This window comes from Nomascus leucogenys, chromosome 1a (genome assembly GCF_006542625.1).
Source record: "Nomascus leucogenys isolate Asia chromosome 1a, Asia_NLE_v1, whole genome shotgun sequence".
Classification (NCBI taxonomy): Eukaryota; Metazoa; Chordata; class Mammalia; order Primates; family Hylobatidae; genus Nomascus; species Nomascus leucogenys.
Genome location: NC_044381.1, coordinates 58,688,791 through 58,716,682, shown reverse-complemented (window position 1 = coordinate 58,716,682; position 27,892 = coordinate 58,688,791). Strand labels below are relative to the sequence as shown.

The following is a 27,892-nucleotide window of genomic DNA, read 5'->3' as shown; positions in this document are numbered from 1 at the left end:
GAACCACGTGGGGGGAAAAAGAAACCAGAAACCCTATTTGTAACAAAGTCTCAACAATGAGATACCATGGTATTAGATACATGCCAAACACACACACACACTCAGCAAAATACACAAATAATCCTAGATCTTGTAGCAAATTATTGATTTATTCATTGTGACTGCAGCTCCTAGTAATGCTACTATTTGCAGGTGGTGAGTGTTGGTATGGGATGGTATGGAGCAACATTTTCCAAATTGTGGTTGTGATCAATATATTTTTTAAAATTAAAGACGGAAAAACATCACAGTGCATAATATATAAGGTCAATGTCTTGTGATACTTGATGTATGTATGTATCACACACACACATACACACCTACATACAAATACACAAACATACACACAATGAATTCTACAGATATTGGATTGTGATGTAATCTTTATTTCTTACTCTGAGCTCCAGTTAGAAAAGTTTGACAACCATTGTTAGAGAGCTATGTTCAGAAAGTGGAGACTTTCTGACTCACCGTGAGCTCTGCTGTATCTATGCACTCCCTGGAGAGGGAGCAACTTGCTAAGGTAGAGTCCTGTCCATTGGCATGGATATTTACTGTTCCACATGTTGGGAAAACCATGTGCAATAAAAATCAAACATATGAAACAATGGCTGTCATTGTACCACAGTATACATTGTATCTTCGTTAAGGTTCTTAAATTACCCCTTGAGTTTCCTAATTCACTTCAGGAAGGATTTGCTGCATTCCGTCTTTATGCTGTCACTTGTAAACCTTGGGAATAAACATAAAAAGAAATTAATGGAGAATTCCAATTCTCATTTTATTAAATCTTTACATCAACAACAGTAAAATCTAAGGATGTTTAAATTACAGGGATTCTGGAGCCAAAATGCTGGTTTCCTGTAAAGAACTAAATTGAATCCAAGTTCCATTGTTTTAATCCCTGCATTAAATTTGAAGCATACCTTAAAATATCAGATAGATATCCAATATCACTTGTAGTTGGTATAGTAATCCTTGACTTCAGGGAATGAAATAGTTTGAAGACTAGAATAAAACCACAAAGGGTAATTATCTGCAGTATAATCCTTGTTTTGGAGTGTTACCCTTTATGTGGGGAAAGTATTGTTACCTTTAATCCCTTTTCTTAAATGAAGGAAGCCCAGTGCAATACTTGATTTGGCATAGAAATTCAATGATAAACCTACCACATTCTTATCACACAGCTCATATTGGAGAGCACACATTTTTTCGCATAGTATTTCATTTTTGAAATATGTAATATGTAAAAATGATTACATCCTTTGACTACATAAGTGACACTTCTGGGAATTTACTCCAGGGATATAATTCAAAAAGAAGAAAACCAACAAAGAGTACGTGTAGATATTTTTTATGGCATGTGGTTTATCCATGTGAAACACTTGTAACAGCAGTAAATATCCAACAATTGGGAAACGGTTAAGTGATCTTATGTTAATTTGGACTACTGTACTAGATAATTATACCATAATTTTATAATTAGATTATATTTTATATTTAATGAGAAAAATACAAACATCTGATAATTAAATTTTATTTTGCAACTTCTTATTCCTTTGATTTGGAACTAGACATGTGACATCTTTCTTCTGTACTAAAGGGTCAATGTCAAGTCTTACATTTCTCTTCAGTGTACAAAACAGAACTCAACCTTGATTTTTATTTTTTAACTGGAAGAACTACTTAGTTTCATTATATAATATAATGAACTCTATAAAGCTGCATAAATATTAAATACTAATTTAAAAACAGAGATAAGCATGGCTGATTAACTACACTGTCCTTGCAGTCTTGTAAAAGAGAGATTGATGTGAACAGCAAAAAGACTGGATGTGTACTCATTAAAATGTTAACACTAATGATTGGAGGGAACACAGGTAATTACTTCCTCCCTCTTGCTTTATATTAAACATTTAAAAAGGCTGAGCATGGTGGCTCACACCTGTAATCCCAGCACTATGGGAGGTCGAGGCAGGCGGATTACCTGAGGTCAGGAGTTCTAGACCAGCCTGGTCAACATAGCGAAACCGTGTCTTGACTAAAAATACAAAAATTAGCAGGGTGTGGTAGTGCATACCTGTAATCCCAGCTACTCGGGAGGCTGAGGTAGGAGATCACCTGAATCCAGAAGGTGGAGGTTGCAGTGAGCTGAGATCGCGCCACTGCACTCCAGCCTGGGCAACAGAACGACTCCATATTGGCCGGGCGCGGTGGCTCACGCCTGTAATCCCAGCATTTTGGGAGGCCGAGGTGGGCGGATCACGAGGTCAGGAGATCGAGACCATCCTGGCTAACATGGTAAAACCCCATCTCTACTAAAAAAATATAAAAAATTAGCCTGGCGTGATGGCCAGCACCTGTGGTCTCAGCTACTCGGGAGGCTGAGGCAGGAGAATGGTGTGAACCTGGGAGGCAGAGCTTGCAGTGGGCCAAAATTGTGCCACTGCACTCCAGTCTGGGCGACAGAGCAAAACTCCATCTCAAAAAAAAAAAGAAAGAAAGAAAGAAAGAAAAAAAGACTCCATATCAGAAAAATAAAAAATAAAAATAAAAAATAAAAAAAACTTAAAAAATGATATGTTTTTATAATGAGGTGAAAATAAATGTTTTTAAAGGGAGTTTGAATGTTCCTGGTGGCTAGACTACCTTGTTTTAGTAAGAATAAGGAAATGATTAAATTTTGCCTCACACTTTGGATTTAAATAAGGATTAAATTAAATGTGTAACTCCATTCTCTTACTCTGCTGGATAATTTATTGTTTCATTAACAATTAAATTCAGTCTTTCTTGTTTCCCTTTCGGTATTATTATTTTATCATAATTATGATTTTATGTACTTAAGACTGAAAAATTAGCTAAACAAGTTTATGAGATGTGAGAAAAAAGCCCTGAAGATTAGTCACTGGAAACACTGAAAGTCCTCCCCAGCTAGCTCAGTGTGTGCCATACTCAGGGTTAAACCAGGCTATGCTGAGGGTACCTTCAGGACAGCTTTGCCAGGATACTGTGGATGGAAGAACTAGGAAAGGTGATAGGTTACTAGAAATAAAACAGTAACTTATTTATGTAACTGAGAAAAATCAGCATAAATGTTGGAGGTAAGAAAAGCTGATGTATTTCTGTTTTTATCCCTCTTTTAAGTTTTTTTTTTTTAACTTTATCTAATATCTAGAAGCCTCAAATGGCGTAGCTAAATACTTTCCTGCCTGCCTCTAGGGTGTAGGGAAGGAAAGAGGAGGGGCGTCACAACACAGGGAAATGCACTTTCTTGTGGGCTAGCAGCACCTGTCAAAACATGTCAGCTGTTCTTGGGCCTTGGAACAGATGGTGAAGACTGAATTTGGAACGGAGCTGGTTGCAATTTACCTGAGCTACGCGACAAAGGCTACTTTCATCTTTATCAGTAGGTAGATCATAAGGCCAAACTCCAGTGTATGACTTAGTCATAAAGGAAAGTTGGACCCAAGCGCTGGCCATTGCTGAGAAGACAAAGAGCTAAAGGTGTCCAACAGCTGAAACACTCCTGGAAGTGCCTCATTAGGGACAGAAAGGGGAGCCAATAACTGTCAGAGAAGTGGCTCTGGCTCATGTGCTATCATTTATGAAGGCTGAGCCCCTCCCTTCACCCCACACCCTCTATATCCACTCATGTTGGTGCTCTGAGATTCATTATGGAAGGCCTGACTTTCATCAAAGTAACAGATGGCAGGAGTGGGCAGGCATATCTGGCAAGGATTCTAAATTCTACTTGCAAGAAGAAAATTTAAAATGGTCCTGAAATTCCTTCAAATGGGTTCATGCCTATATGATGGGCTGATCCTAAAATCAACAATGTTTAGGATCACTGAGCTGCCTAGTTGGGCTCAGTCTCATAGTCAAAGAGGAATTTATTGAGTGATGCAGGTAGGAAATCTAATTCTTACTGAGGAAGGACAACATTTGAACTAGGGCAGTTGCTTCTCACCAAAAAAACATATAATATTCTTCACTGCTGGAGTGAGTCATACTGTCTTCTCTGAGCCAGCTGATGATTGCATTTTGCTGGTGTTAGCCATGGAAGTTCTTTTAATTCAGATAGTTCAAATATAACAACAGCTAGATCTACAGTTTTGTACTTTAAGCACGTTTTTTTTGACCTTCTTCTGCTTTCTACCTCCTGCCCTGCTTTCTCTTTGGGAAATTTTTGATTTTTTTAATTTTTAGAAATAGGGCTGTCTGTCTCCCAGGGTGGAGTGCAATGGCACAATCATGGCTCACTGCAGCCTTGACTTCCTGGGCTCAAGCCATCCTCCCACCTCAATACCCTGAGTAGCTGAGATTATAGGCATGTGCTACTATGCCCAGCTAATTTTTTTTTTTTTTTTTTTGAGACGGAGTCTCACTCTGTCACCAGGCTGGAGTGCAGTGGCATGAAATCTCAGCTCAGTGCAATGTCTGCCCCCCGAGTTCAAGAGATTCCCCTGCCTCAGCCTCCCGAGTAGCTGGGACTACAGGCGCGTGCCACCACACCTGGCTAATTTTTTGTATTTTAGTAGAGACGGGGTTTCACCACGTTGGCCAGGATGGTCTGGATCTCCTGACCTCATGATCCGCCTGCCTCGGCCTCCCAAAGTGCTGGGATTACAGGTGTGAGACACTGTGCCTGGCAGCTAATTTTTTAAAAATTTTAATTTTTGTAGTAATGGAGTCCCTCTCACTATGTTGCTCAGGCTGGTCTTGAACTCCTGGCCTCAAGCAATCCTCCCAGTTTAGCCTCCCAAAGTGCTGGGATTACAAATGTGAGCCACTGCACCTGGCCAGAGAAATTTTTAAAATCAGAAGGTCTTAGATGGGGTATTCAATTACAAGATGGGTTACGTGATCTAGGCCTGGCCAATCAGAGTATGCCATCTCCCTGGCCATAGTGACTGGTTTGGCAAGTCATGTGATTCAGCAGGACCAATCATCTGGGCTACAACAGAACATTGCTTTTTAGAAAACTATTTAAAATAAAGAATTTCAAATTTATGCAAAAGAAGTGAGAATAAATATGAACCTCCTTGTACTCAATACCCAGCTCCAACATTTATCAACTCGTGGTCAAATCTTGAAAAAGATATCTTTTTTACACTGGGACTGATGGACCTAGGAGGATGTTGATGTCAACAGACATCAGGTCAGTGGAGAGCCTGACTTCAAAATAAACCCTAAATAGAAAGTAGAATAGAAGCAGAGTCCTGAGGACCTTATTTGAGCTCCTTAACCCATTAATGTTGGAGGTTGCAAATTATTTTTGTGAAAAACCAAACCTTGGTGATGACCTTGAGCAGTAGGATATAAATAACTCTTACACGCTTAGAGTTCCAACAATGGAACACTAGGCATAAATGGGTTCATCCAGCTGAGCCTGAAGCCACCATTACCCCTGTACTGTCTTTCTGCTGTAGCCATATTTAGGCAGATCTCTGTCACTTGCAAAAAGTGCCGTCCAATATGAAAACCTTAAACAAACACTTCATAATACTTTTTAAAATCTTTTGTTTATCTTTGAGGTATTTGGAAAGTAGAAATTTTACGGAAAGTCTTTAAGGGAATAAAAGAAAAGGGGAGCTCTGGACATACGAAAACAAAATCATCAGCATTTTAATTATACTGTGCCCAAAGGATACTTCCAGTCCCATTTGGTACAGCCATCTACTAAAAATTTTAAAGTAAATCACATAAATAGCATTAAGAGATGTAACAAAGGGTACATGGTTTTACCCCTAAAAACAGACAAAATAATTGAGTCTCCAACCCCCCCCCAGAATTTCTGATTCTGAATTATCCTCAAAGCAAAGAATGGATGAGCACAATCACTCTTACATTAGCATTCTGGTATTCCATTCTTTCATATGTAATGAACGATTTTCCTGGCTGTTTCTCCTCTACCATCCACTTTGTTAGCATAATACTTACACTTTTGCTTTGCTAGTTCTTGTATTAGATCTTCATATACTTGTAAAAAGAGGTCCTCTTCAGATTTTGTTCCATCCAGGTACACTACGAAGGGGAAAAGAGAGCGGTTCAAATGCTAACAGGCTTATTAATATACAATGTTTATTTTGGCACCCAACATCTCTTGTAAATGCCAATAGGTTTAACCAAGGCACCCAGGACCATAACTTAAAGGAAATTAATAGTGATTAAAGAAAGAAATAGATGCTAGCCAGGTATAACAGGTCAAAAATATTGGATTGTTACAGATAAATCCACACTGGCTTATGTGAAAATTATTTAATTAAAAGAGAAGAGAAAGAAAGAAGAAAAGAGGAAAGAAACAGAAAAAAGAAAGTGGTATTGTGCATACGGCACTTTAGGTGCACTAAAGGTGTTCACCCAAAAGGGTCACTGAAGGAGTAATTCTTCAACATACTTATACATCGGGATCACCTGGGAAGCTTCTTAAACCATGCAGTGGTCTGGGATCTGCAACATATGTACGAACTCAGAATTCACCAGGCTCAGAAAATATGTATTTTGTGTGTGTGTGTGTGTGTGTGTGTGTTTGTGTGTGTGTGTGTTTTCTGCTATCAGAGAAAAGATGTATTTTTAATAAAACTGGCATAAGCAGCTTTGGAGAAAAAGTAGAAGTTGTCAAGGTTAAAGGTAGGAAAGGGCCTTCTGGTCAGAAAACAGCATGAGTAGGGAGAGGCAAGCGCACTGATGCACCCTTTGGAATGGCTAGAATATGGGGAAGCTCCGGGAACAGCGTGAGATGAGATTTTAGAGCAAGGGTGTACCTCAGTACCTCAGTTGTTAGAGGCCTTGATGTCTGGCTGTTTGGATTGTATCTCAAAGATCTGGAGATGACTCAAGGTATTCAGCAGGGCAGGAGCCTGAATAGATTTGCATTTTAAGTAAAAGGGAGAGAAGGGAAGCAAGAAGAGGTTCTTGCAACCAGTGGTCCAAGGTGGATGTGGTGCAGCCAGAATCTCAGCATTGGCCCTGGGGATACACTCCGTGTGCATTCCGCACGGCTCTGACATAGCTGCCTATCCTGGAGGCCAACAGGCTTCTCACAACACAGACAAGTCCCCTTTATTGTGAAAAGCATACGTCAGTTCTAACTCCTTTGCCTTAACCAACAGCCTTCTGCCATCTTCTCTGCATTGAGTGTCCTATTCCAGTGGTCTGTTCTTAGCTCAAGCCCACAGATCCGGATGCTTACCTCCAAATTGCTACATATGTCTCCCAGTCACCTCAACCTCATTATGTGCAAAACAGACATGCATTCCTCCCTTACAGGTCTGCAATGCCTTCACTTTTTTCTAACATCCGTCAGTTGCTGAGGCATCTGTCATCTTCCCGCCCCCTCCATAGCTGTTCTATCACCCAGTTCTACTGAGTGCGGGCGTCTAACATCACACCCTATAAATCTATCCTCCTCCATTCTCCACACAGCCAGAGGGGTCTTAACTAAAACAAGAATTTTTATCAATCATGTCCTTGTTTAAAACTTCTCTCTGGAGAGCTTCCCACTTCTCTGAGAATAATGATCAAAGTCCTTACCTAGATTATTGGCCTTATAGGGTCTGGACCCTGCCTGTATCACCAGCATCAATCCACTCCCTTGGTCTTCTTTACCAGAAAGCTTTCTCAACACCAGCTTTCTTTCAGGGGCTTCTCATTCCTTCCTGTCCCCTGGCCCTTTCGTGTGCCACACCCACTTTCTGGGGTGATCTTCTATCTCCCCAACCCATCTCCTTTGTTCAGTTAAACTCATCAAAGTTTGGTTAAATGTGACTTGCTCAAGGAAGCCTTTCCTGACTACCGGGATCTCGGCAGTCCCCTAGAGCTTGGTATCACAGAACTTACAGCAGCTGGAAAGGACAGGCTTGGGCCGCTGGTATCTCTAGCACCTGTTTCCATGATAGAATGTTACCTGCATAAGAGCAGGGGCTGGGTCTGCCTTATTCCCCTCACCATCTCCAGGGCAGCACCGGAAGGCATTCATTCAATACTGGTTGAATGAATAACCATCCAGAAGCTGACAAGAGCCACAGAGAGAAACAGAAACCAGGAGAACCAGCTATGGAAGAGGAGAAGCCCAGAGTGTTCTTGCTTAAGGGTTCCTTTATACTTTTCTATGAGTCCTTTCTTTTCCATACTTTGAGGCAAATGACAAATAAAAGGCCTTGAACAGAAGGAGAAAAGGCACTTACCAACTTCCCATGTGATGTCCTGCATTTCTTGTCTGTGCTTTAGATACATGGGCCACACGTGGCCATCAAAGTATCCCGGAGAGTCTGGAGGCTCATAGACCCTTGTACTATCAAAACACGTAAGAAACTTTATGTTGACAGAAACACACAATTGATAAAGTAAAATATGAATGGTCAGGATAATGGGGAAATCACTCAGAGGCTGAATCTAAACAGGATTAGGACTACATGTGCTTCATGTTTTAACTCAATGGCAGTTAGAACAACAGTAACATGGATTTAGTTCTCTGATATTAAAATTAACTTTGCAATCCACTGACTATCATTCTTAATTATCCTTTTTCCTTCTAGTGCTTTATAAGAGAACTAAGAGACAAATAGTGTAAATAACAATGGACAGACCACTATGTTGGATTAAGCTTTGAACTAATTGGTGTTCTTTGTAGCTGTGGCAGAACAGGCTCACTCACATTAAAATCGTAATCACCATGGGCTTGCTTTGTTTGAGGATTTAGGAGAAATGAGCCAAAAGCTTGATATAAGGCCCTTTTCTTAGAAAGTAATTTGCATTACTCCATGCGGATGACCATTTATGGAAAAAGGTTTTACTCCTTTTGTAAAAGAGTTAAGGCTTCCTGTCTCTGAAAAATGACCTATACACATTGCTCAATAACGTTGCTGTCCTCCTTTTTCTTCTAATTTTTTTGTTTTGAATTACAACTCACAAAGATGGTTTCAAAACTTACCTCCTCCTCCTTTTACATTCTTCATATGGAATAGTCAGGAAATAGCTTCTATTCCATATAGTGTCAAGGGGCCTAAAATAACAGCATACTTAGTTCACAAGGGTTTTTTTCCCCCCATTCACTCAGAGACAATATTAGGGTGGAGATGCTTACTTATAATTAAAAAGAAGAAAACCTTCGATGATTAAAATGGGAATTTCCTCAGCACTTTCCTGGTCTGTTGATATCACAGAGCGTCTTGCACTTTCCATCCAGCAGGAAATGGCTGCCACCATTTTTTCCATGTTAAGTGCTTCAAGCACTTCAAACAAACACACAAAAATATGTAATCAATATAGCAAAAAATTTTGTGATGTGACTTTTTGTGATGAGTATATCCAGGATTCTGTAAATATATACACTACCATTTTATTTCCCTTCAAAACTCCTAATAACAAATAATTTAGGCCAGGCGCGGTGGCTCACGCTTGTAATCCCAGCACTTTGGGAGGCCGAGGTGGGCGGATCACGAGGTCAGGAGATCAAGACCATGGTGAAACCCCGTCTCTACTAAAAATACAAAAAAAATTAGCCGGGCGTGGTGGCGGGCGCCTGTAGTCCCAGCTACTCAGAGAGGCTGAGGCAGGAGAATGGCGTGGAGGCGGAGCTTGCAGTGAGCCGAGATCGCACCACTGCACTCCAGCCTGGGCCACAGAGCAACACTCCGTCTCAAAAAAAAAAAAAAAAAACAACAAATAATTTAGATAACACGTTGAAACTCTAATGCTGACAAACCAGAGTGAAACATTTTTATTATGGAAAATTTCAAACATACAAAAAAGTAAAGTACAGTGAACTCCTACGTCCCTATTACCAGCTCTGATAATCAGAAACCCATGGCTAACCTTGCTTTACTTATAACTTCGATTCTCTCCTGCCTACACAAAAATTTAAAATTTTTAGAAGATGAAATATCTACAGATAAGTTTGAAAGATACATGACACATGGAGGGAAATATCTGTAATGTCTTTGGCAAAGAGTTAAGATATTTAATATACCAAAGAGCTCTTCTAGATAAATAACTAAAAGTCAGACTATTTGTAAAGAACACAAATATGTCATTGTCACACTCTAAAATGTACATACTTCTCGAGCTAATTGTGATTTTAGAAAAGTAGCCTATAGCTTTTAAAAGTATGGTACTTAAACCAGTAGTATTAGCATCACCTGGGAACTTGTCAGAAATGCAAATTCTCAGCTCCACTCCAGAACTACTGAATTGAGCCAACAGCACTTAAGAGTGTTTTTTAGTGGAAGGTTTTTAAATGATGGATTAATTTATTTAATAGACATAGGACTATTAAGATTTTTTTTCTTTGTTCTGGTGTTAGTTTTGGTAAGCGATGTCTTTCTAGGAAATTGTCAATTTCACCTGACTTTTCAAATTTATTTGTATAATAAGAGTTCATACTATCCTTTCATCTCTTTAACATCTGTAGGATCTACAGTGATACTACCTTTTTTGCTCTTGGTATTTGTAATCTGTTCCTTCTCTATTTTTTTTTATCAGACTTATTTAATCTGGGGATTGCTCAGATTCTTGAAGTTTTATGTCTTAAACCAAATTTGAGAAGGGTTTTTTTAAACCATTACTTTTTTGAATACTTTTTTAGTCCCACACTTTCTCCTCTCTGAGACTCCAATGATATGAATATTAGATCTTTCACTATTGTTCCACATTTTTATTCATTTCTTTTCAGTCTATTCTCTGTTGTTCAGATTGAGTAATTTGTATTTTCTGTTTTAAGTTCACTAATTATTTTCTCTGTCATAGTTACTCTGCTACTGAGCCAATACAGTGAGTTTTCAAATTTTGATTAATGTATTTTTTCCATTCTAAAATTTCCATCTGGTTCTTTTTTTCAAATCTTCTATTTCTTTACTGAGGCAGTCTAGTTTTTCACTTGTTTCAAGCCTGTTTGCAATATTATGTTTACAGCCTTTTAATAACGCTGCTTTAAATTCTTTGTCAGATAATTTCAACATCTGTGTCATGGTATTGGTGTCTGTTGATTCGTTTTTCTTAGTCAAGTTGAGACTTGTCTGGTTCTTGGTATAATAAGTGATTCTCAGTTGTGTCCAGGACATTTTAGATCCTGTGTTAAGAGGCTGTAGATCCTATTTAATCTTCTTTTGCAGGCAGTCACTCTGTTCCGGTATAGCTTGCAGGTTCAGGTGGGGGTGGATGCTCTGCTTCCTGCTAGGCCCTGCTGATGCTGTGTTGTGGGGGAAGTTGGTCCATTGTGGGAAGAGGGGGTGAAGGAGAGTGCTGGTTAAGTTTCACTGCTGCTAGCTGTGGGTAGAAGTTCAGCTTTCCACTGGGTTCTGCTGACAAGAGCTGACACCACCTGAGTAAGGAAGGTGAAGTGCCAACCTGCTCCACTGCACACTGCCTCTTTCCACCTGAGTACTGCCAGGTGGAGGCAAAAGTGCAGCTTCCCATTTGGTTCCACTGATCCAACCCCCGTGGGTGACACGGAGGGGTGACTCACCCTGCCTTGCTAATGCTGGATGGATCTTCTGGAAGTCTAGCTCCACACCCAGCTAACACCATGAAGGGAGGACAGTTTTGCCTTTTGTGTCTGGCTAGAGTAGGGTGGTTATTATCAAAAAGATTTTCTATTTTGGTAGGCCACCCTTTTCCTTGTCCCTTTTTTTGCCTGTGCCTATGGATGGTTCCATGTTGTATACTTCTCCTGTATATGTAGGAGGCAAAAAGAAAACCCATGGATCCCATAGCCATGTCATTCCTCATGTCCTGGAATCTCTAGCCAGCATGCTTTCTTTTTTCCTTTCAGTCTTCCTTTGTCTGTTTGTTGCATTATGTCCAGGGTTTTTCACTGTAGGAGGGAGGACCAGTGAGCAATGGGACTAATCCATCTTGGCTGGAACCAGCAGTCTTACTACTTTTGATATATTTTTGTTATCATTCAGTTAAAAATATTTTCTAATTTTCATTGTGATTTAGCTTTTGACCCAAGGAATAGATAAGTGTTTTGCTTCAGATAAAATACAATGATGTTTGAGATTTGCTTCAAAACAATATAGATGAATAGAGTGGGTGAGGGTATAGATGAAATATAATTGGTCAAAATTTCATCAGTATTAAAACTGGATGGCGAACTCATGAGAGAGTTCATTATACTTTTCTGCTGACTTCTGCATATGTTTGAAATTTTCCATTAGAAAAAGTTTTTGAAAATCAGAAAAAAGGATAATGCTTACTTTTCAAACATTTGGTTATTGATTTTTAATTTACTTTATGGTGATTACACAGTATCTTTATATTTCTTCAATCCATAAAGTGTATTAGGACTTACTCCATGCCCTTGCATATATGGACTGTTTGGGGTAATATATTCCATGTACTCAAGAAAAAAAAATATGTATTCTGCTGTTATTAGGTGCATGTTCTGTACATGTCAGTTTTTGGTCAAGTTAGTTAATTGTGTTGTTCAAATCTGTTATATCATTAGTAATTTTTGTCTGCTAGTCTCATTAGTGGCTGTTATGAGTTGAATGCGTACCCCTATGTTAAAGTCCTAATGCCCAGTTCTCCAGAATGTGACTTTATTTGGAAATATGGTCATTACAGATACAATCAGTTAAGGTGAGGTCACACTGGAGTAGGGTGGGCTCCTGATGCAATATGACTGGTTACAGAAGGAGAAAATTCAGACACACACATGGGGAGAGCACCATGTGGAGATGAAGTCAGGGACTGGGGTGATGCAGCTGAAGCCAAGGCTGCCGGAGATTCCAGCAAACACCAGCAGCCAGGAGAGGGGCACCGAAAAGAGTCTCTCTCACAGCCTCAGAGGGAACCCACCCTGCTGACACCTGGATCTCAGACTTCTGGCCTCTCGAATTGTGAGACAATAATTTTCTGTTGTTTAAGGCATTCTGTGGTGCTTTGTTACGTCACCCTAGCAAACTAATACACAAAGGAAGTTGTGTTAAAATCTCCCTCATCAGCTGGGCATGGCGGCTCATACCTGTAATCCCAGTACTTTGGGAGGCTGAGGTGGGCAGATCACCTGAGGTCAGGAGTTTGAGACCAGTCTGGCCAACATGGTGAAACCTCAAATCTACTTAAAAAAAAAAAAAAAATTAGCCAGGCATGGTGGTGTGTGGCTGTAGTCCCAGCTACTCAGGAGGCTGGGGCATGAGAATCGTTTTAACCAGCACAGCGGAGGTTGCAGTGAGCCGAGATCATACCACTGCACTCCAGCGTGGGTGACAGAGTGAGACTCCATGTCAATAAAAAACAAACAAACAAACAAACAAAAAACTCCCACACCAGTTGTGGATTTGTGTCTTTCTCTCCTCTTAGCTCTGTCAGTGTTTACTTAATGCATTTTAATGCTATGTTATTAGGTAGATATAAATTTTAGGTTGTTTTATCTTCCTGTCGAAGTAACTCATTTCTCTCTATCTCAGTAATAGTCAGCCTTAAAGTTTACTTCGTCTGGTATTAGTATAGTTGCCAGAGTTAAAACAGTTCTTTCAGTAGGTGTTTCCATCATGGATCGTTTATATTGCCTATATTTCTATGGCCTTATACATATCCTTTCTCTTTTTTATCTTTTTTGAGACAGAGTCTCGCTCTGTTGCCCATACTGGAGTGCAGTGGCCTAACCTTGGCTCACTGCAACCTCAGTCTCACAGGTTCAAGTGATTCTCCTGCCTCGGCTTCCCGAGTAGCTGGGACTACAGGCGTGAGCCACCGCACCCGGCCATTAAGTCTTTCTCTTTTAAGGAGCTTATTGGTGGCTTAAAAAAAAAATACCAGTCTGACAATTTTTGGAGTATTTTAGTTCCTTTCACTTAATGTGGCTACTGGTATATTTGGGCTTAAATTTATCATCTTATTACTATTTTCTATTTTTCCACCATCTTTTGATTTTTTTTTTTTTTTTTTTTGAGACAGTCTCACTCTGTCACCTAAGCTGGAGTGCAGTGGCATATCTCGGCTCACTATAGCCTTTGCCTCCTGGGCTCAAGTGATCCTCCCGCCTCAGTCTCCTCAGTAGCTGGGACTACAGGTGCGCACCATGACACCTGGCTAATTTTTGTATTTTTTGTAGAGACAGGGTTTTGCCATGTTGCTCAGGCTGGTCTTGAACCCCTTGGACTCAAGTAATCTACCCACCTCGGCCTCCCAAAGAGCTGGGCTTACAGGTGTGAGCCACCACACCTGGCCATCCTTTGATTTTTAATTTTTGTTTTGACTTCTTTCATATTAATCAACTATATTCCATTGAAAATCAATTATTTCCTCTACAAACTTGATAGTTCCACATTGTAAAACTATCCTGTTTGTGCATAGAAAGACTTGACTAGTACTTTGATTTACCTTAAATTTGTACATTTACCTAAAATGTTCAAGTTTTTCCTTAAGATAGATTCCCGATGTGAGATGCTTGAAGTCATGGCATGAACATGCTAAGTTTGGGACACATGCTCAACCTCCTTTCCAGAAAGACTGTAGCAATTTATCTATATACTTCCATATAAAGTATATTAGGGCCTTTGTTTTACTGAGCCCATGCTATCACTGGAAAATTATCATTGCTTTAAACATCTTTGTTTATTTGGTAGGTGGGAAAAAAAGTAATTTGCAGTTCTTTAAGGTTGACTTTTATTGTACATTTATTAATCCAATAACTGACTGCTTCTATGAAGAGCTTATTCACATCCTTAGGCCCTTTTCCTACTGGGATATTAGTTTTTCTTATCAGTTTGTAAGAATTCATTAAAAATTAGAAATAGTAATTCTTTTCCAATTGTTGAAAACTGTTTTTCCTTGTTTTTCACACTTACTTTGTAGTGATTTTTCTCACTAACCTCTGGATGAGAGGAAGAGAAGAAAAAAAAATGATCCTGGCTGCAACTCAAGATGCAAGAACAGAGAGTGAGTCAAGAATTTTGCCTCTCATAAAACTATTATGTGTCTGTAAGAACTGATCGATAACACTTTTCCTAAAAGGTTATCAGTTAAAAATAGAGAACATTATTACTTTTTAAAGAGAGCTCCCTCTGTCACTAGTTTGTGTAAGTACTCAATGATCATCTTTTTAATTATAAAAGTTAATAAGATCACCAAATAATAAACAGCCTATTAGCATGATATTCTCTACAGAAAATATTTTATGATAGACTGTAATCCTTTGGCTTCAAAACTGAGCTTGGAGTAAGGAATGAGGAGAATCCATCTAAAATATATTCACAAACCTTTCTGAACAGAGAAAAAAACAAAACCAAACCACAGTGGCCTAGTACTTTGGCCACCAAGAAGGAAAGCTGAAAGAATGAGAGAATATAGTTTGCTTCAGGCAAAATTTTCTCATGGGGTGGTTGAGGGTGGCCAATGCAGCTACTTATACATCTTCAGAACAGGAATGGGCAGAGGGACAGCAAGCCGAACTTGCTTCAGAAGAAAACCCTATGATTCCATGTGGAGAAAGGGGAACCATCATATACCATTGGAAGGAATGTAAATTAGTACAGCCACTATGGAGAAGTACAGAGATTCCTCAAAAAATTAAAAATAGAACTACCACATGATCCGGCAATTCTATTACCAGGTATATATCCAAAATAAAAGAAATCAATATATCCAAGAAATATCTGCACTCCCATGTTTATTGCAGCACTATTCACAAATAGCCAGAATATGAAATGAACCTAAATACCCATCGATGAATAAATGAATAAAGAAAGTATGGTGTGTATATGTAATGGAATAGCATGCAGCCTTAAAAAGAATGAAGTCCTGTCATTTGCAGCAACATGGATGGAACTGGAGGCCATTATGTTAAATGAAATAAGTCAGGCACAGAAAGACAAATATCTCATGTCCTCATGCATATGTGGGAGCTAAAACAAGTGGATTTTATGAAGATAGACAGTAGACTGGTGGTTACCAGAGACTCGGAAGGGGAGGCAGGTCGGGGGAATGAAGGGAGAAAAAAAATGTATTTATTACCAATGAACTGTACACTTAAGATTGGTAAAGATAGCAAATTATATAGGCATATTTTACCTCAGTTAAAAAGAAGAAAAATCTATCATTTCAGTGTTTTCAGTTTTATTATTTTATTTTTAAAAATATATATTTTTGAGACAGGGTCTCACTCTGTCACACAGGGTGGAGTACAGTGGTGCGATCTCGGTTCACTGCAAACTCAGCCTCCTGGGCAAAGTGATCCTCCCACCTTAGCCTCCAAAGGAGCTGTGACTACAGGCATGCACCACCACACCTGGCTAATTTTTGTGTTTTTTTGGGGTAGAGATGGAATCTCCCTATGTTGCTCAGGCTGGTCTGAAACTTCTGAGCTCAAGTGATCTGCCTGCCTCGGCCTTCCAAAAGTGCTGGCATTACAGGTGTAAGCCTCCAAGCCTGGCCCCAATGTTTTCAGTTTTAAATATAAAACTGGAAAAAGGTTTTAACTTATTTAAAGAGTTCAACATAAATCAGAAACCTACAAATGCAGGCTTAAAGTACAACAACATATTTAAACACATTTTAAGACTGCCTTCACAGATATAGTGAAGTTCTTTTTTTAAATTTTTGTTCCACAGAACCATCAACTTCAACATAGAGAAGTTCTTTGGGTTTGAAAAAGAAAATGAACATAAGCATATAACATTTGACAAGTAAATCTACTTACCATCATACTGCAAAAATCCATTTTTATCTGTCTCTATCTCAGACTCTGGCTGGAAAAATAATAAAGTACCCATCAAAACAGCGTGTAGGAAAGAAATAATACAATTATAGACTAAAGAGAAGTCTTTAATAAATGCTTTGGATGATCAAAGAAAGATCAGCACTGATAGACAGTGCCATCTAGTGGATAAGTAACACCATTGCGCTGAGCCTAATTTCAATACAAAACGTAAATCTCTAGCCAAAGACTTCTTGGATGTAATTCAATTAACTTGGTGGTTAAACATTTTTGCATTAAATAAATGATTTAAGAAGTTCTATAGATACCTTGAAGAAATCATCCTGAGATATGACACTGCAATTTGGGAGGTGTTTCTGCAAATTCTTAGCCAGTGTTGTTTTCCCACCGTTTGTCACACTGAAGCAAAGAAAAAAGAAAGTACCAAGAAGGAAAATGCATTAAAAATCAATAAACAATTTTTTTTTTTGAGAGACGGGGTCTCATTGTGTCACCAAGGCTGGAGTGCAGTGGTGCAATCTTGGCTCACCGCAACCTCCGGTTCCCGGGTTCAAGTGATTCTCCAGCCTCAGCCTCCCAAGGAGCTGGGATTACAGGTGCCCACCACCACGCCCGGCTAATTTTTGTATTTGTAGTAGAGATGGGGTTTTGCCATGTTAGACAGGCTGGTCTGAAACTCCTGACCTCAGGTGATCCACCTGCCTTGGCCTCCCAAAGTGCTTGGGCGTGAGCCACCAGGCCTGGCCCAATATTAAACACTTTAAAATAAATTTTTAAGAGGATATTTAAAGCAATATTTACTATTTAAGAAAAAAATGATTTCTTTCATAGATAGTGCCTTAAACCACAGGCACTGGTAGATCTTATGTACTTAATGATAAGAAATAAGCTGTGAAAGATGAAGGAGAAAGGTAACTGCTGAGTAAGTGAACTGAGTAACACTAACACTTAAAAATACAGACACTGTGTTGGAAGCGAAATGCTTTTTTGCCTATGTCAAAATATTCACATGGTTCATATGCAACACAGAGAATATGAGTAGCACATTTTAGTGCAAGTGTATAAAACTGCATATGGTCACTGTGATTTTGCTTCAAGGCACAGTGGAAGAAACAGAGGAGTGGCTTATTACAAGCCCACCTACCATGAAATCACATTTCCTCTGCGATGCCTCCTTTTCCCCACCTCTTTCCATCTGGGGGCCATCTGGGAGGTCTGTTGTAGCTTATCACATCAGGCCTGTTATTTGTCCCTTCTGACTGGACTGTGAAGTCCAGGAGAAGGGGCACTGAGTTACTCCTCTTTAGATCTAGTTTTGCAGCATCGAGGAGATCACACGGGAGGGAGGCACTTCTCTATTCAGTCATTTACTGGAAGAGTGTTTTAACCTGGGGCTCATGTCTGTGAACATAAGTCAGGGCATTTGTGAACTTGAATGAGAAAAAAATTATACTTTTATTTTCATTGAATTCTAACAGAAATTTAGCGTCTCCTTTAATTATAAATATAAGTGATATAAGTACCTCTGACATTCACCAAGAGAAATCACAGATGTTTTCATATTATGTTGCAGTTGGGGTGGATATCTTGAAGTATCATCGATGTTCATTATTATTTCTGATTTATGGCATTGTTTAGACCCACCTCTGGATATTGTTATTTAATATATTAACATAGAAGAGTATATATCACAATATCACAGATTTGTTTTTAGAAATATTTTTATAACTATATTTCAATATAACCAATTTATTTTGTATGTCTGCATTTTATTTTGTACACTTAAAACTATTACTCTGAGGTCAAGATTTCACCATACCACCAAAATGTTTACAGCACAAAAACCTCCTGACTACATATCTATTTGTAAGAAACTTTGCTTAATCCCAGATGAGATCAATCCACAAATACTTACAATCTAGAAAAGGGAAAATGAACTAATATCCACTCATCAAAATGGCTTGTATATAACTCAATTACTACCTTATACCTCAAGGTAGAAGGAACCTGATTCACAAGATTTCTCATGTAACCTTATGATATACAATTGGGTAGGATATGGGCCACCTCTTTGAAAACGATGAAAAGTGAGTGGGTGATACCCTATGTATCGAGAACATATTATGACTTTTCCCCCTCTTTAACAAAAATGTCTGTAAACCACACCAAATGTCCATAGTTTAGGTATTAAGTTTTGGTTTAAATGAGATAGTGAACAGGGGTGACTTTATTACAATATGAACAATCTGGCTAGAAAAATCTGTCATTTTTTAGACTTATCTGTTAAGGTCATGCAGTCAAACCAACAGTAGTAATTAGATCCTTTCTCACTGACTTAGCTAAAGCCAATGAGAAATACACATGCCATTTTTGCACAAGCCTTGGAGGAGACAGATCGGCTAGAAGATAGTCTGAGATACGGAGAGGAGAGGGGAGAAAAAGTATTTCAACAAGCCTGCGCCTAAGATCCACACTCAGACTGCAGACATCCTGGTCAGGTGACAGCTCAGGCCACCCAAAACATGGGGGAAAGGAACAGGAACCTTCCTTGGGGAAGGGAATAGGATGGGGGAAAGGGATAGGAATGGGGGAATAGGATGGGGGAAAGGAATGGGGGAAAGGAATTGGGAGAAAGGAATAGGAAAGCCACCCAAAACATGTGGGAAAGGAATAGGAAACTTTTCCTATGGCACGCCCACATCCACCACACGCAGCACACTCACAGCCTTGCTCGCATGTGCTATCCAACCTGAGGAGAAGTGTGCCCAGTATGTATTCTGTCCTAGGATCTGAGGAAGGAAAAAGGGTGACTACTTGGTGCCACTCCCTTCTTTGCTCACAACACCCAAATAAACGCACAACTCCTGGCCCATTTATTTTTTTATGTGCCAGGTAACAAGAGGGCTCATTGTATTTGGACACAACGGTGGGCTAGGGAGAAGTTAAAAGGCAGTCTGTAATTATTCAAATACGTGGAGAATATATTCTGCAACAGGTAGATGTCAGTATTCCAATTAGTTGAGGAAACTAAGGATTGAGAAGTTGTATACTAATAAAACTAGTCCATGTTAAGTAATGGAGATGGGATACAAAGTCTAATGCCAGGATGGATTTTAAATTTTTTTACGCTGTGGGACTCTGAGAGAATCCCATGAAGGTTATCATCTCTTTTCCCAGTGACTGAGTTTGGATGTTTGTCCCCTCCAAATCTCATATTGAAATGTGATCCCTGGCCAGGTGCAGTGGCTCACACCTGTAATCTCAGTATTTTGGGAGGCTGAGGTGGGCGGATCACCTGGGGTCAAGAGTTCAAGACCAGCCTGGTCAACATGGTGAAACCCTGCTTCTATTAAAAATACAAAAATTAGCTGGGTGTGGTGGTGCACACCTGTAGTACCAGCTACTCAGGAGGCTGAGGCAGGAGAATCGCTTGAACCTGGGAGGCGGAGGTTGCAGTGAGCTGAGATCGTGCCATTGCACTCCAGCCTGGGTGAGCGAGACTCCATCTCAAAAAAGAAATGTGATTCCCAAGCTGGAGGTGGGGCCTGCTGGCAGGTGACTGGCTCATGAGGGCAGATCGCTCATGAAGGGTTTGGTGCCATCCCCATGGTAATGAGTGAGTTCTTGCTATGTTGGTTCATGTGAGAGCTGGTTGTTTAAAAAGTCTGAGACCTCCCTCTCACACTCTCTTGCTCCTTCTTCTGCCATGTGACATGCTGGGTCCCCTTCCCCTTCCACCATGATTGTAAGCTTCCTGAGGCCCTCATCAGAAGCACATACCAGCACCATGCTTCCTGTAGAGCCTGCAGAACAGTGAGCCAAATAAACCTTTTTTCTTTATAAATTACTCAGCTTCAAGCATTCCTTTATAGCAAGACAAATGGGATAACGCACCCAGAAAAATGACTGTCTTTACATTAGTGTTAAATTTCCAGGAGGTTCATGGATGCCCCCTGAATTCCTTCGGAACCCCTGTTATTTGCAATTGAATAATTACTAAGTTATTACTTCCCTATGAAGTAACTATTTGATGGAGACTTACTGGACACTTACTTCCTAGGGAAGCAGTGGTTAAGTTCTCTCAGATGTAAGGCAGGAACAAAAGTCCCCATAACTGAATCTGGCATGGGCTTCACAGATGCAGCAGCACTAAAATGAAATCGAGGCACTTGGCCAGGAGCAGTGGCTCATCCTTGTAATCCCAGCACTTTGGGAGGCCCAGGTGGGAGGATTGTTTGAGGCCAGGAGTTCAAGACCAGCCTGGACAACATAGTGAGACCCTGTCTCTTAAAAGAAAAAAAGGAGAAATCATGGCACTTGCTAAAGAAAAGATAGTGGAAAGAAGGCTTTCTTAGGAAGTTACGGATAGTACCTAGTGCACAGGACAAGACAGGAGGTAGGTTTCTAGGGATACGGCCCTGTATTGGGACATTGAGAAGAGGGAAATCTTACTTATACAGATGCCAGATGAAGGCTGGACTGGATCCTGTAGTGGACTTTGTATTTGCCTTTCCAGGTTCCATGTCTGTTTTCTAGGTCCGGTTGGGACTGTTCCCACTTCTCAATTCCAGAACAGAACCCACTGACCTAAACCAATCAGTGTAATCCCATCTCTTTTACCACGGTGGCTGGGTGTATGTGGACCAAGCTTGTCCAGCAAAGGGAGACCTATGACCTAGGCGAAGAAAAGCATTTCCCCTTCTGCCCAGTGACAGGCTATGAAGAAACAAGTCACAGGGCTCCTAGTAGCTCTTTGTGTCCAAAAGCATAAGCCAATTCTAAGATGAACCCAAATGAAAGACACATAAAAGAGAGAAAAACTGCCTTTGGTGATACCACTGAGCTCTTGTATCAAATTTTTCCTGCAGCCTGCTACCCCTGAGGCTAATACATTTCCTTTATTACTTACGGATGGCCTTCATACACCATGATATTCAGATTTAATTCTCAATAACTGGGAACCACTGAATATCATTCATCAGGCAGATAATTAAAATGTTCTGTATGAAGATTAAACTGATAGAGGTGTGTAGGAAAGATTAGAAGGGAAAGATGGGGATTAGGGAATGACAGCCTATATCAGGATGGTGGCAGTGAGTGTGGGAAGGAAGAGAAACACAAGAGAAGTACTGCGGAGAAAAACTGAACTTTTCTTCTGATTAGATGGGAGGCAAAGCAGACTTCTGACATTTAGCTCACTCAATTTTACTTCTGATTGATGACTTACTATGGTAATGTAATACCATAACACAATGATTTCCCCAAAATTACAAACAAAGTAGTCTCAGATATTTTATTAATTGGGTCACAAATAATGTGAATATACTTAGAGTAAAGGTGAACGTAATATGGTAGCAAAACAAATAATGTCATTTTCAGTTGATGTTGATGTTTTATTTGCATGCCTGCCTCTGGCATCACAGGTAGGATGACCACATAATTTAGAACACGTTTGAGAGAAAGAGAGGTGCATCCAGGGCCACAAGGATTAGCTTGGGCAACATGGGACATAAGGCCACCCAAACCATGGGGGAGAGGAATGGAGGTGAAGGTGTTCTGCATACCACATGTCTGAAGCTAGAAAGAAACTAAGTTTTCTCCTCCGTCCTGATGAAGGAACACCCATATGGGGAATGATAAATCATCCTGAATGAAAGCAGTGCCCAATCAGACCTTGTCTCTGGTGTTAGCTCCACAAAATAAATAGGAAAGTGGGTAAACGTGGTTGACTGACTCTTCTGTTTCTCGGTTTATAGAAAACTCTTCCATCTCTTGTTGGTGTTTATGAAGCCAGTGCTCCACTGATATTCCACAGTGGTCTGCTCTTCCCCAGGACTCTGGAATCCTCACTGCTTCTCCGTCCCCCACTCCATCCACACAGAAACACCATTTGGACATCCTCAGTATCTTAAAGAGCTGTTTGTAGCAAAATTACTCACCCACTGATTCCAATGATAAATGTTTTCATAATTAGCTTTGAAAACCACAGCTTCCTAATATTTCCTAAAAGTAAAAAAAAAAAAAAAAAAAAAAAATCAAATGCATTTCACTTAGATGTCTAGGGAGATAAAAGAAAGAATCCTAAATTAGGAGCACCAGCTGAGAGGGGAGGATGACAGTGACCTTTCAGCCCAGCCCCGCATTATCCACACTCCCGCTGCACTGGCTTCCCCTGCTACTACTGAGTGCCAACCACTGGGGCGTGCTCAGGGCCTGTCAAACAGTTCAACATCAGGTGAGCTGCCAGAGCACTCCCCCTTGAACGTCTGTTTTCTGGGTGTGGAAGAATTGCTAGGCCACAGCGTGGTATATGAAGTTTCATCCTCTCCTTAGCCAGGTTGCCTTCCACCTGCACGATTCAGTCACCTGGGCATGACTCATTATCAGTGAGGGAGGGACCCCTGTGGGCTGGCCTCTTTCTCCTCTTATGAGACAAGAAAAAAGTCACTGCTGACCAGAGGCAAAAAGAAGCTAATGCCGTTTAAAGATACTGCCCTTATGAGACAAGAAGAAAGTTACTGCTGACCAGAGGCAAAATGAAGCTAATGCCGTTTAAAGACACTATTTCTTCACCAAAAAGCCTAGGTCTTGGGCCTGGCTAGGTACATTTTTTTTGGAAACAGGCCAGATAGTAAATATTTGACACTATGTGGGCCAAGAGGCAAAATCTAGGTTGTTATGTATGGACTTATATAATGAGAAAAAAACATTTTCACAAATTTTTTTGATGAAATTCAATATATAATCATAATTTTTTTTTAACAGGTCTACTAATGACAAGAATGAAATTCCCTTTTACTGGGCTATCATTTCCCTTAATTGGATTTCTGTAGTGCTTTCTACATGAAACTGCAAATGTTCAGGCAGAGGGCCAAGTTAAGCCACCGGCCACTGTTTTGTGGACTTTTGGTTTAGGGGATGGAGGGCAGTTTCATACATGCCTCCCTAAGGTTCACTAAAGTAGTCCTTGGTTATTACAATGGGCCATTTTTCGTCACTAAGTGAAAAGGCGAAGCACAGCTGGAGGGAATCTTAGAATACTGGCTCCTGAAGGTCATCCCTGATGGCCACTGTTCTTCCTTCCTATCTGCTCAGGGGGGTGGCCAGGGACCTAGGCTGTGTAGCCAGGGGCAACTGGCTGCCTGCCAAGCTGGAGGCGCCCAGCAATGCTCCAGTTTCTATGATCTGTGTCCACACTCTCCCTGGGGAGGGGTTATGCAGAAAAAAGCCTGGTGGGGAGAGGGCTATTGTTGTCTGACTTCTTGGCTTATCTAGAATATTCCACGTTGAGTACAATTGCTTAAGACTGGGGTCTACTTCCATTAACAAGTCTACGTGAGACGAGAATTCAATAATGACTGCGATAAAATAGCAGCAGGGCACCGTGGCTCATGCCTATAATCCCAGCACTTTGGGAGGCCAAGGCAGGCGGATTGCTTGAGCTCAGGAGTTTGAGACCAGCCTGGGCAACATGGCAAAACGCTGTCTCTACCAAAAATACAAAAGATTAGCCAGGCATGGTGGCATGTTCCTGTAGTCCTAGCTACTTCGGAGGCTGAGGTGGGAGGATTGCTTGAGCCTGCAAGGTGGGGGTAGCAGTGAGTGAAGATTGAGCCGCTGCACTCCAGCCTGGGTGGCAGAGTGAGACCCTGTCTTAAAAAGTAAAATAAAATAGCAGACAAGTTGGATATTTGAGTTTCATCCAGAGTTATGTTGTTGAATACACATCTCCATCCAAATTTACAAGATGTATCGAGGGAATGATTGCATACAATGAATATTGTAAAATACATTTTTATGTTGTAATTTTTCTGCCTTTGAATTTTATTTTACCCTATTCTTATTTTTTCGGTATGTCAGTGCAATGCTGCCAATTAGCCTTTTTTTTTGGGAAGGGAGAGGCTGCTCTTTATCTCACTTTTGTGGTGATAAATGTTCTTTCTCTTACAAAACTATGTTGTCAGAAGATGTTAGTAGAGTGATATCCTCACTTTACCAAATAAAATAAAAATTCATAAAACTTTGTCATTCCTTGCCCCCATTATTTTTGGATAGCTCGCTGAAGCATAAATTCTCAAACTTGGAGAAGTATAGCTTTAGAGATTACTTGGTCTACCCCTTCATTTTGCAGAAGTGGAAACTGGCTCAGACAATAGAGCAATTTGCCTAAGGTCACACAGACAGTAAGTGGAAAAGCCAGATATTAAACTAAACCAATTGAGTTGACTTCTTTCTATCACTGCAAGCTGCTAAAAAGCACTTTATTACTAACAGCAAAGAAAGGGTGTTAGGTATGTGCTAGCTTAATTGTCAGGCTCTGATGTATAATTGATGTCATTCTTACTGATGTATTATTGATGGGGCATCTATTTGCTGTGCACACAGAATGAAAAGGACTACTGGTCCCCCGTCCTAATTGCCACATCTGTGCTTACACGTGTGACCATTGCATCAATTACATGGCATGTAAATAACAAGTGAGCATGGTTGTGGCATGGGAAATAGGCTTGAGGGGGTTACTTGCATTCAGGAACCAGGAGTAAGATGGCATAAAAAACCTACTTATAAAATCTCTCAGATACAGTCAAATGTAAGTTTTTTTTTTTTTACCAAAACAGGAACTCCCAGTTCTACATTAGTTAGCAGTCTGGGCCTGTCCAAGCCAGTGTTTGGGTAAATGCTGGGCATACTCTATCAGCTATGAGCAAATGACAATGCGATGGGAAGGGTGGGCAACTGGAACATGCAGAGACAGGAGAGGCAACTGGACTAAGTGACTAGGGTGGGGTAGGGGGTGGGCCTAGCAATCCCTGAAGCCATTTATTTCAAAAACAGTGTGGATGCACAGGGCAGCTTTAGGGGAGCTCCAAGTTCAGGCCTGGCACTGTCCACCTCCACATCACATTCTACTATTTCATTGCCTGTTGCCCCTATAAGAACTATTAAAAATCACCAAGGCTGCAGTGAGCCATGACTGCGCCACTGCATTTCAGCCTTGGTGACAGAGCAAGACCCTATCTTGAAAAAAAACCAAAACAAACAGGCAAAAAACAACCCCAAAACTGCCTCCCATAAAACCAAAAACAAAACAAAAAATCAAATTTAAAAAGCTCGCAATTATGAGTTGCCAGGCTTCATGAAGCAAATGCAAGCTTCGTACAAACTGTAAATCATGTGATGTGTCCAAAGAGTCATCATTTCAGGGCACGTCTATCACTAGAATCCACACCACCTTCAATCTCATGGAATATCTGTGTAGTTTATTTTCCCAGTGCGTGCAAAGCTTTTCTCAACAGCAGAGAGCTTTTGCATAACGGGAGAACAAACTAGGATAGCCAAGAGCAAACCTGAAATGACTAATTTTTATTTTTTACACTTTTTTTTAACCCCAAGTAAAATGTTGGGTTTTTAAAAATAATTCAGATGTGTTCATTATGCTTAATTCATTTCACTACTAAACATTTACCTTTTGGATTCTAAACTGCAGAATGGTCAGAAGTGGCATGTGCAGAATCAGCAGATTGTACGAGGGCAACTCTAACGCAAATGATCTGAAAGACAGATGACAAAGTTCCTGCTAAATGTGCTTTTTAAATGTATCACAGGACAGTCTGATATTTTAAAAAGAGGAAAATGTTTCCAGGACTTCTCATTCTGTATTCTATTCAACAGCTATTTTGATTCTCTTCTTCCAGGAGATAGGGCAGTCTTTTCCTACTATTGTTTAAACTTTGCTCCCTTTTGGTAAACAAATCCCTCAAGGCTGGGGTTTTTTTTTTTTTTTTTTTTTTAGACTGAGTCTTGCTCTGTTGCCAGGCTGGAGTGCAGTGGCGCAATCTCAGCTCACTGCAACCTCCTGAGTTCAAGTGATTCTCCTGCCCCAGCCTTCCGAGTAGCTGGGACTACAGGCGTCCGCCACCAAGCCCGGCTAATTTTTTGTAGTTTTAGTAGAGATCGGGTTTCACCACGTTGGCCAGGATGCTCTTGATCTCTTGACCCCGTGATCCACCCGCCTTGGCCTCCCAAAGTGCTGGGATTACAGACGTGAAGGGCTGGGGTTTTTGAAAATGCAATTCATTCCCCTCCCCCATTGCTTTCATTTATGTAGGTTCTTATGTAGTTTTTTCTTTCCCCAAATATACAACTAATTTACAATATTGACTGTTATTTTGAACTTATGCCATTGGCTTCCTTGTGTGCTCCAGTTCTTCCCTCCCACCGAAGATTCAATCCTCTAGATCAGGGGTCGGAAAACTTTTTCTATAAAGTGCCAGATAGGCAATGCTTTGGGCTTTGCCAGCTGCTACTCAACCCTGCTGGGTAATGCGAAAGCGGCCACAGACAACACAGATGCAAATGAACGTGACCATGTTCCAATAAAATTTTACGGACACTGAAATCGGAATTTCATGTAATTTTCACGTGTCACAAAGTATTATATTTCTTTTGATTTCTTTTCAGCCATTAAAAAAAGTAAAAAAAAAATTCTTAGCAGGCCGTACAATAGCAGGCAGCAGGCGGGCAGTAGGTCACTACCCCAACACTAGAGGAATGAGACCGTGTCGACCCGCGAGGATCAAGTCCTGATCCTGTCCCTGGCGACTTCTCCAGGCTGCGCGGTCTCTTGGAGGCAGCGTTCCCATTTTCAGGATTATTCCGGGGCGCTAGAGCACCACGCCACCGTGAGTACACGTCCTCCTCGGCAGGCCACCTATCAGCTCTGTGAGGGTGGCAAGAGTCCAGGCAAGGCTTTCAGGGCGCAACCAAGTCCCGGGCTCCAGCACAGAAACCCTCTGTAAATACCTCCAGGCCCCAGCAAGGCGGCGCGGCGCGGCAGGGACGAGCAGGTACGCACTCACCTGGCGCCAGTTCGAGTCCTCCCAGACACAGCGGCAGAAGCGACAGCCAAGCGCGCGCCTGTCCCCAATGCGCCGCTACCCGCAGCTCGCTCCCCGAGAGGCCCACAGCCCCTTTCCCTACGCTCCTCCTGGGTTAGAGGGATGCCAGGTAGGGGTGGTCACCAGAGGCCCCTTTCCACTCCGCTCGGCGCCGGGTTCCAGCCCCCGTTGGGGCGGGGTTGGGCGGGGCTCCGGTGAGCATGGACTCTCCCGCGCGCCCCTGCCCAGCTCCGGCCCTTCCCTATCGGGAGCGCGCGCGGCCCGCGGCACTGGCGCGCGCCCGCTTCGCCCT

At 41.0% G+C, this 27,892-nt stretch overlaps 1 protein-coding gene across 3 annotated transcripts; it reads right to left on the bottom strand.

Annotated features, from left to right (window-relative positions):
* Positions 1–404: 404 nt before the first annotated feature.
* Positions 405–27,872, bottom strand: NMRK1 (nicotinamide riboside kinase 1). Of its 3 annotated transcripts, XM_030809785.1 has the most exons (10): positions 27,562–27,872; positions 26,169–26,253; positions 22,642–22,705; positions 17,011–17,101; positions 16,685–16,733; positions 9,125–9,272; positions 8,972–9,043; positions 8,226–8,332; positions 5,980–6,063; positions 405–771 (listed from the first exon to the last, which is right to left on the bottom strand). In XM_030809785.1, exons 3-10 carry the CDS (start codon positions 22,668–22,670, stop codon positions 752–754), a joined length of 600 nt encoding a protein of 199 aa, XP_030665645.1. In that variant the 5' UTR covers positions 22,671–22,705; positions 26,169–26,253; positions 27,562–27,872; the 3' UTR covers positions 405–751. The 3 variants fall into 3 exon arrangements, with proteins under 3 accessions (XP_030665645.1, XP_003267471.1, XP_003267474.1); XM_003267423.4 differs by lacking the exon at positions 26,169–26,253; XM_003267426.4 differs by lacking the exons at positions 8,972–9,043; positions 26,169–26,253 and having other exon boundaries at positions 27,562–27,871.
* Positions 27,873–27,892: the final 20 nt, after the last annotated feature.

Coding starts and splice junctions, on each gene's coding strand:
- NMRK1 (XM_030809785.1), bottom strand. CDS start 22,670: ATGAAAACATTTATCATTGGAATCAGTGG. Junction 9,273..16,684: donor TGGATTTTTGCAGTATGATG/GTAAGTAGATTT, acceptor GTTTGTTTGAAG/TGCTTGAAGCACTTAACATG. Junction 772..5,979: donor AGAACTAGCAAAGCAAAAGT/GTAAGTATTATG, acceptor TTTATTCCCAAG/GTTTACAAGTGACAGCATAA.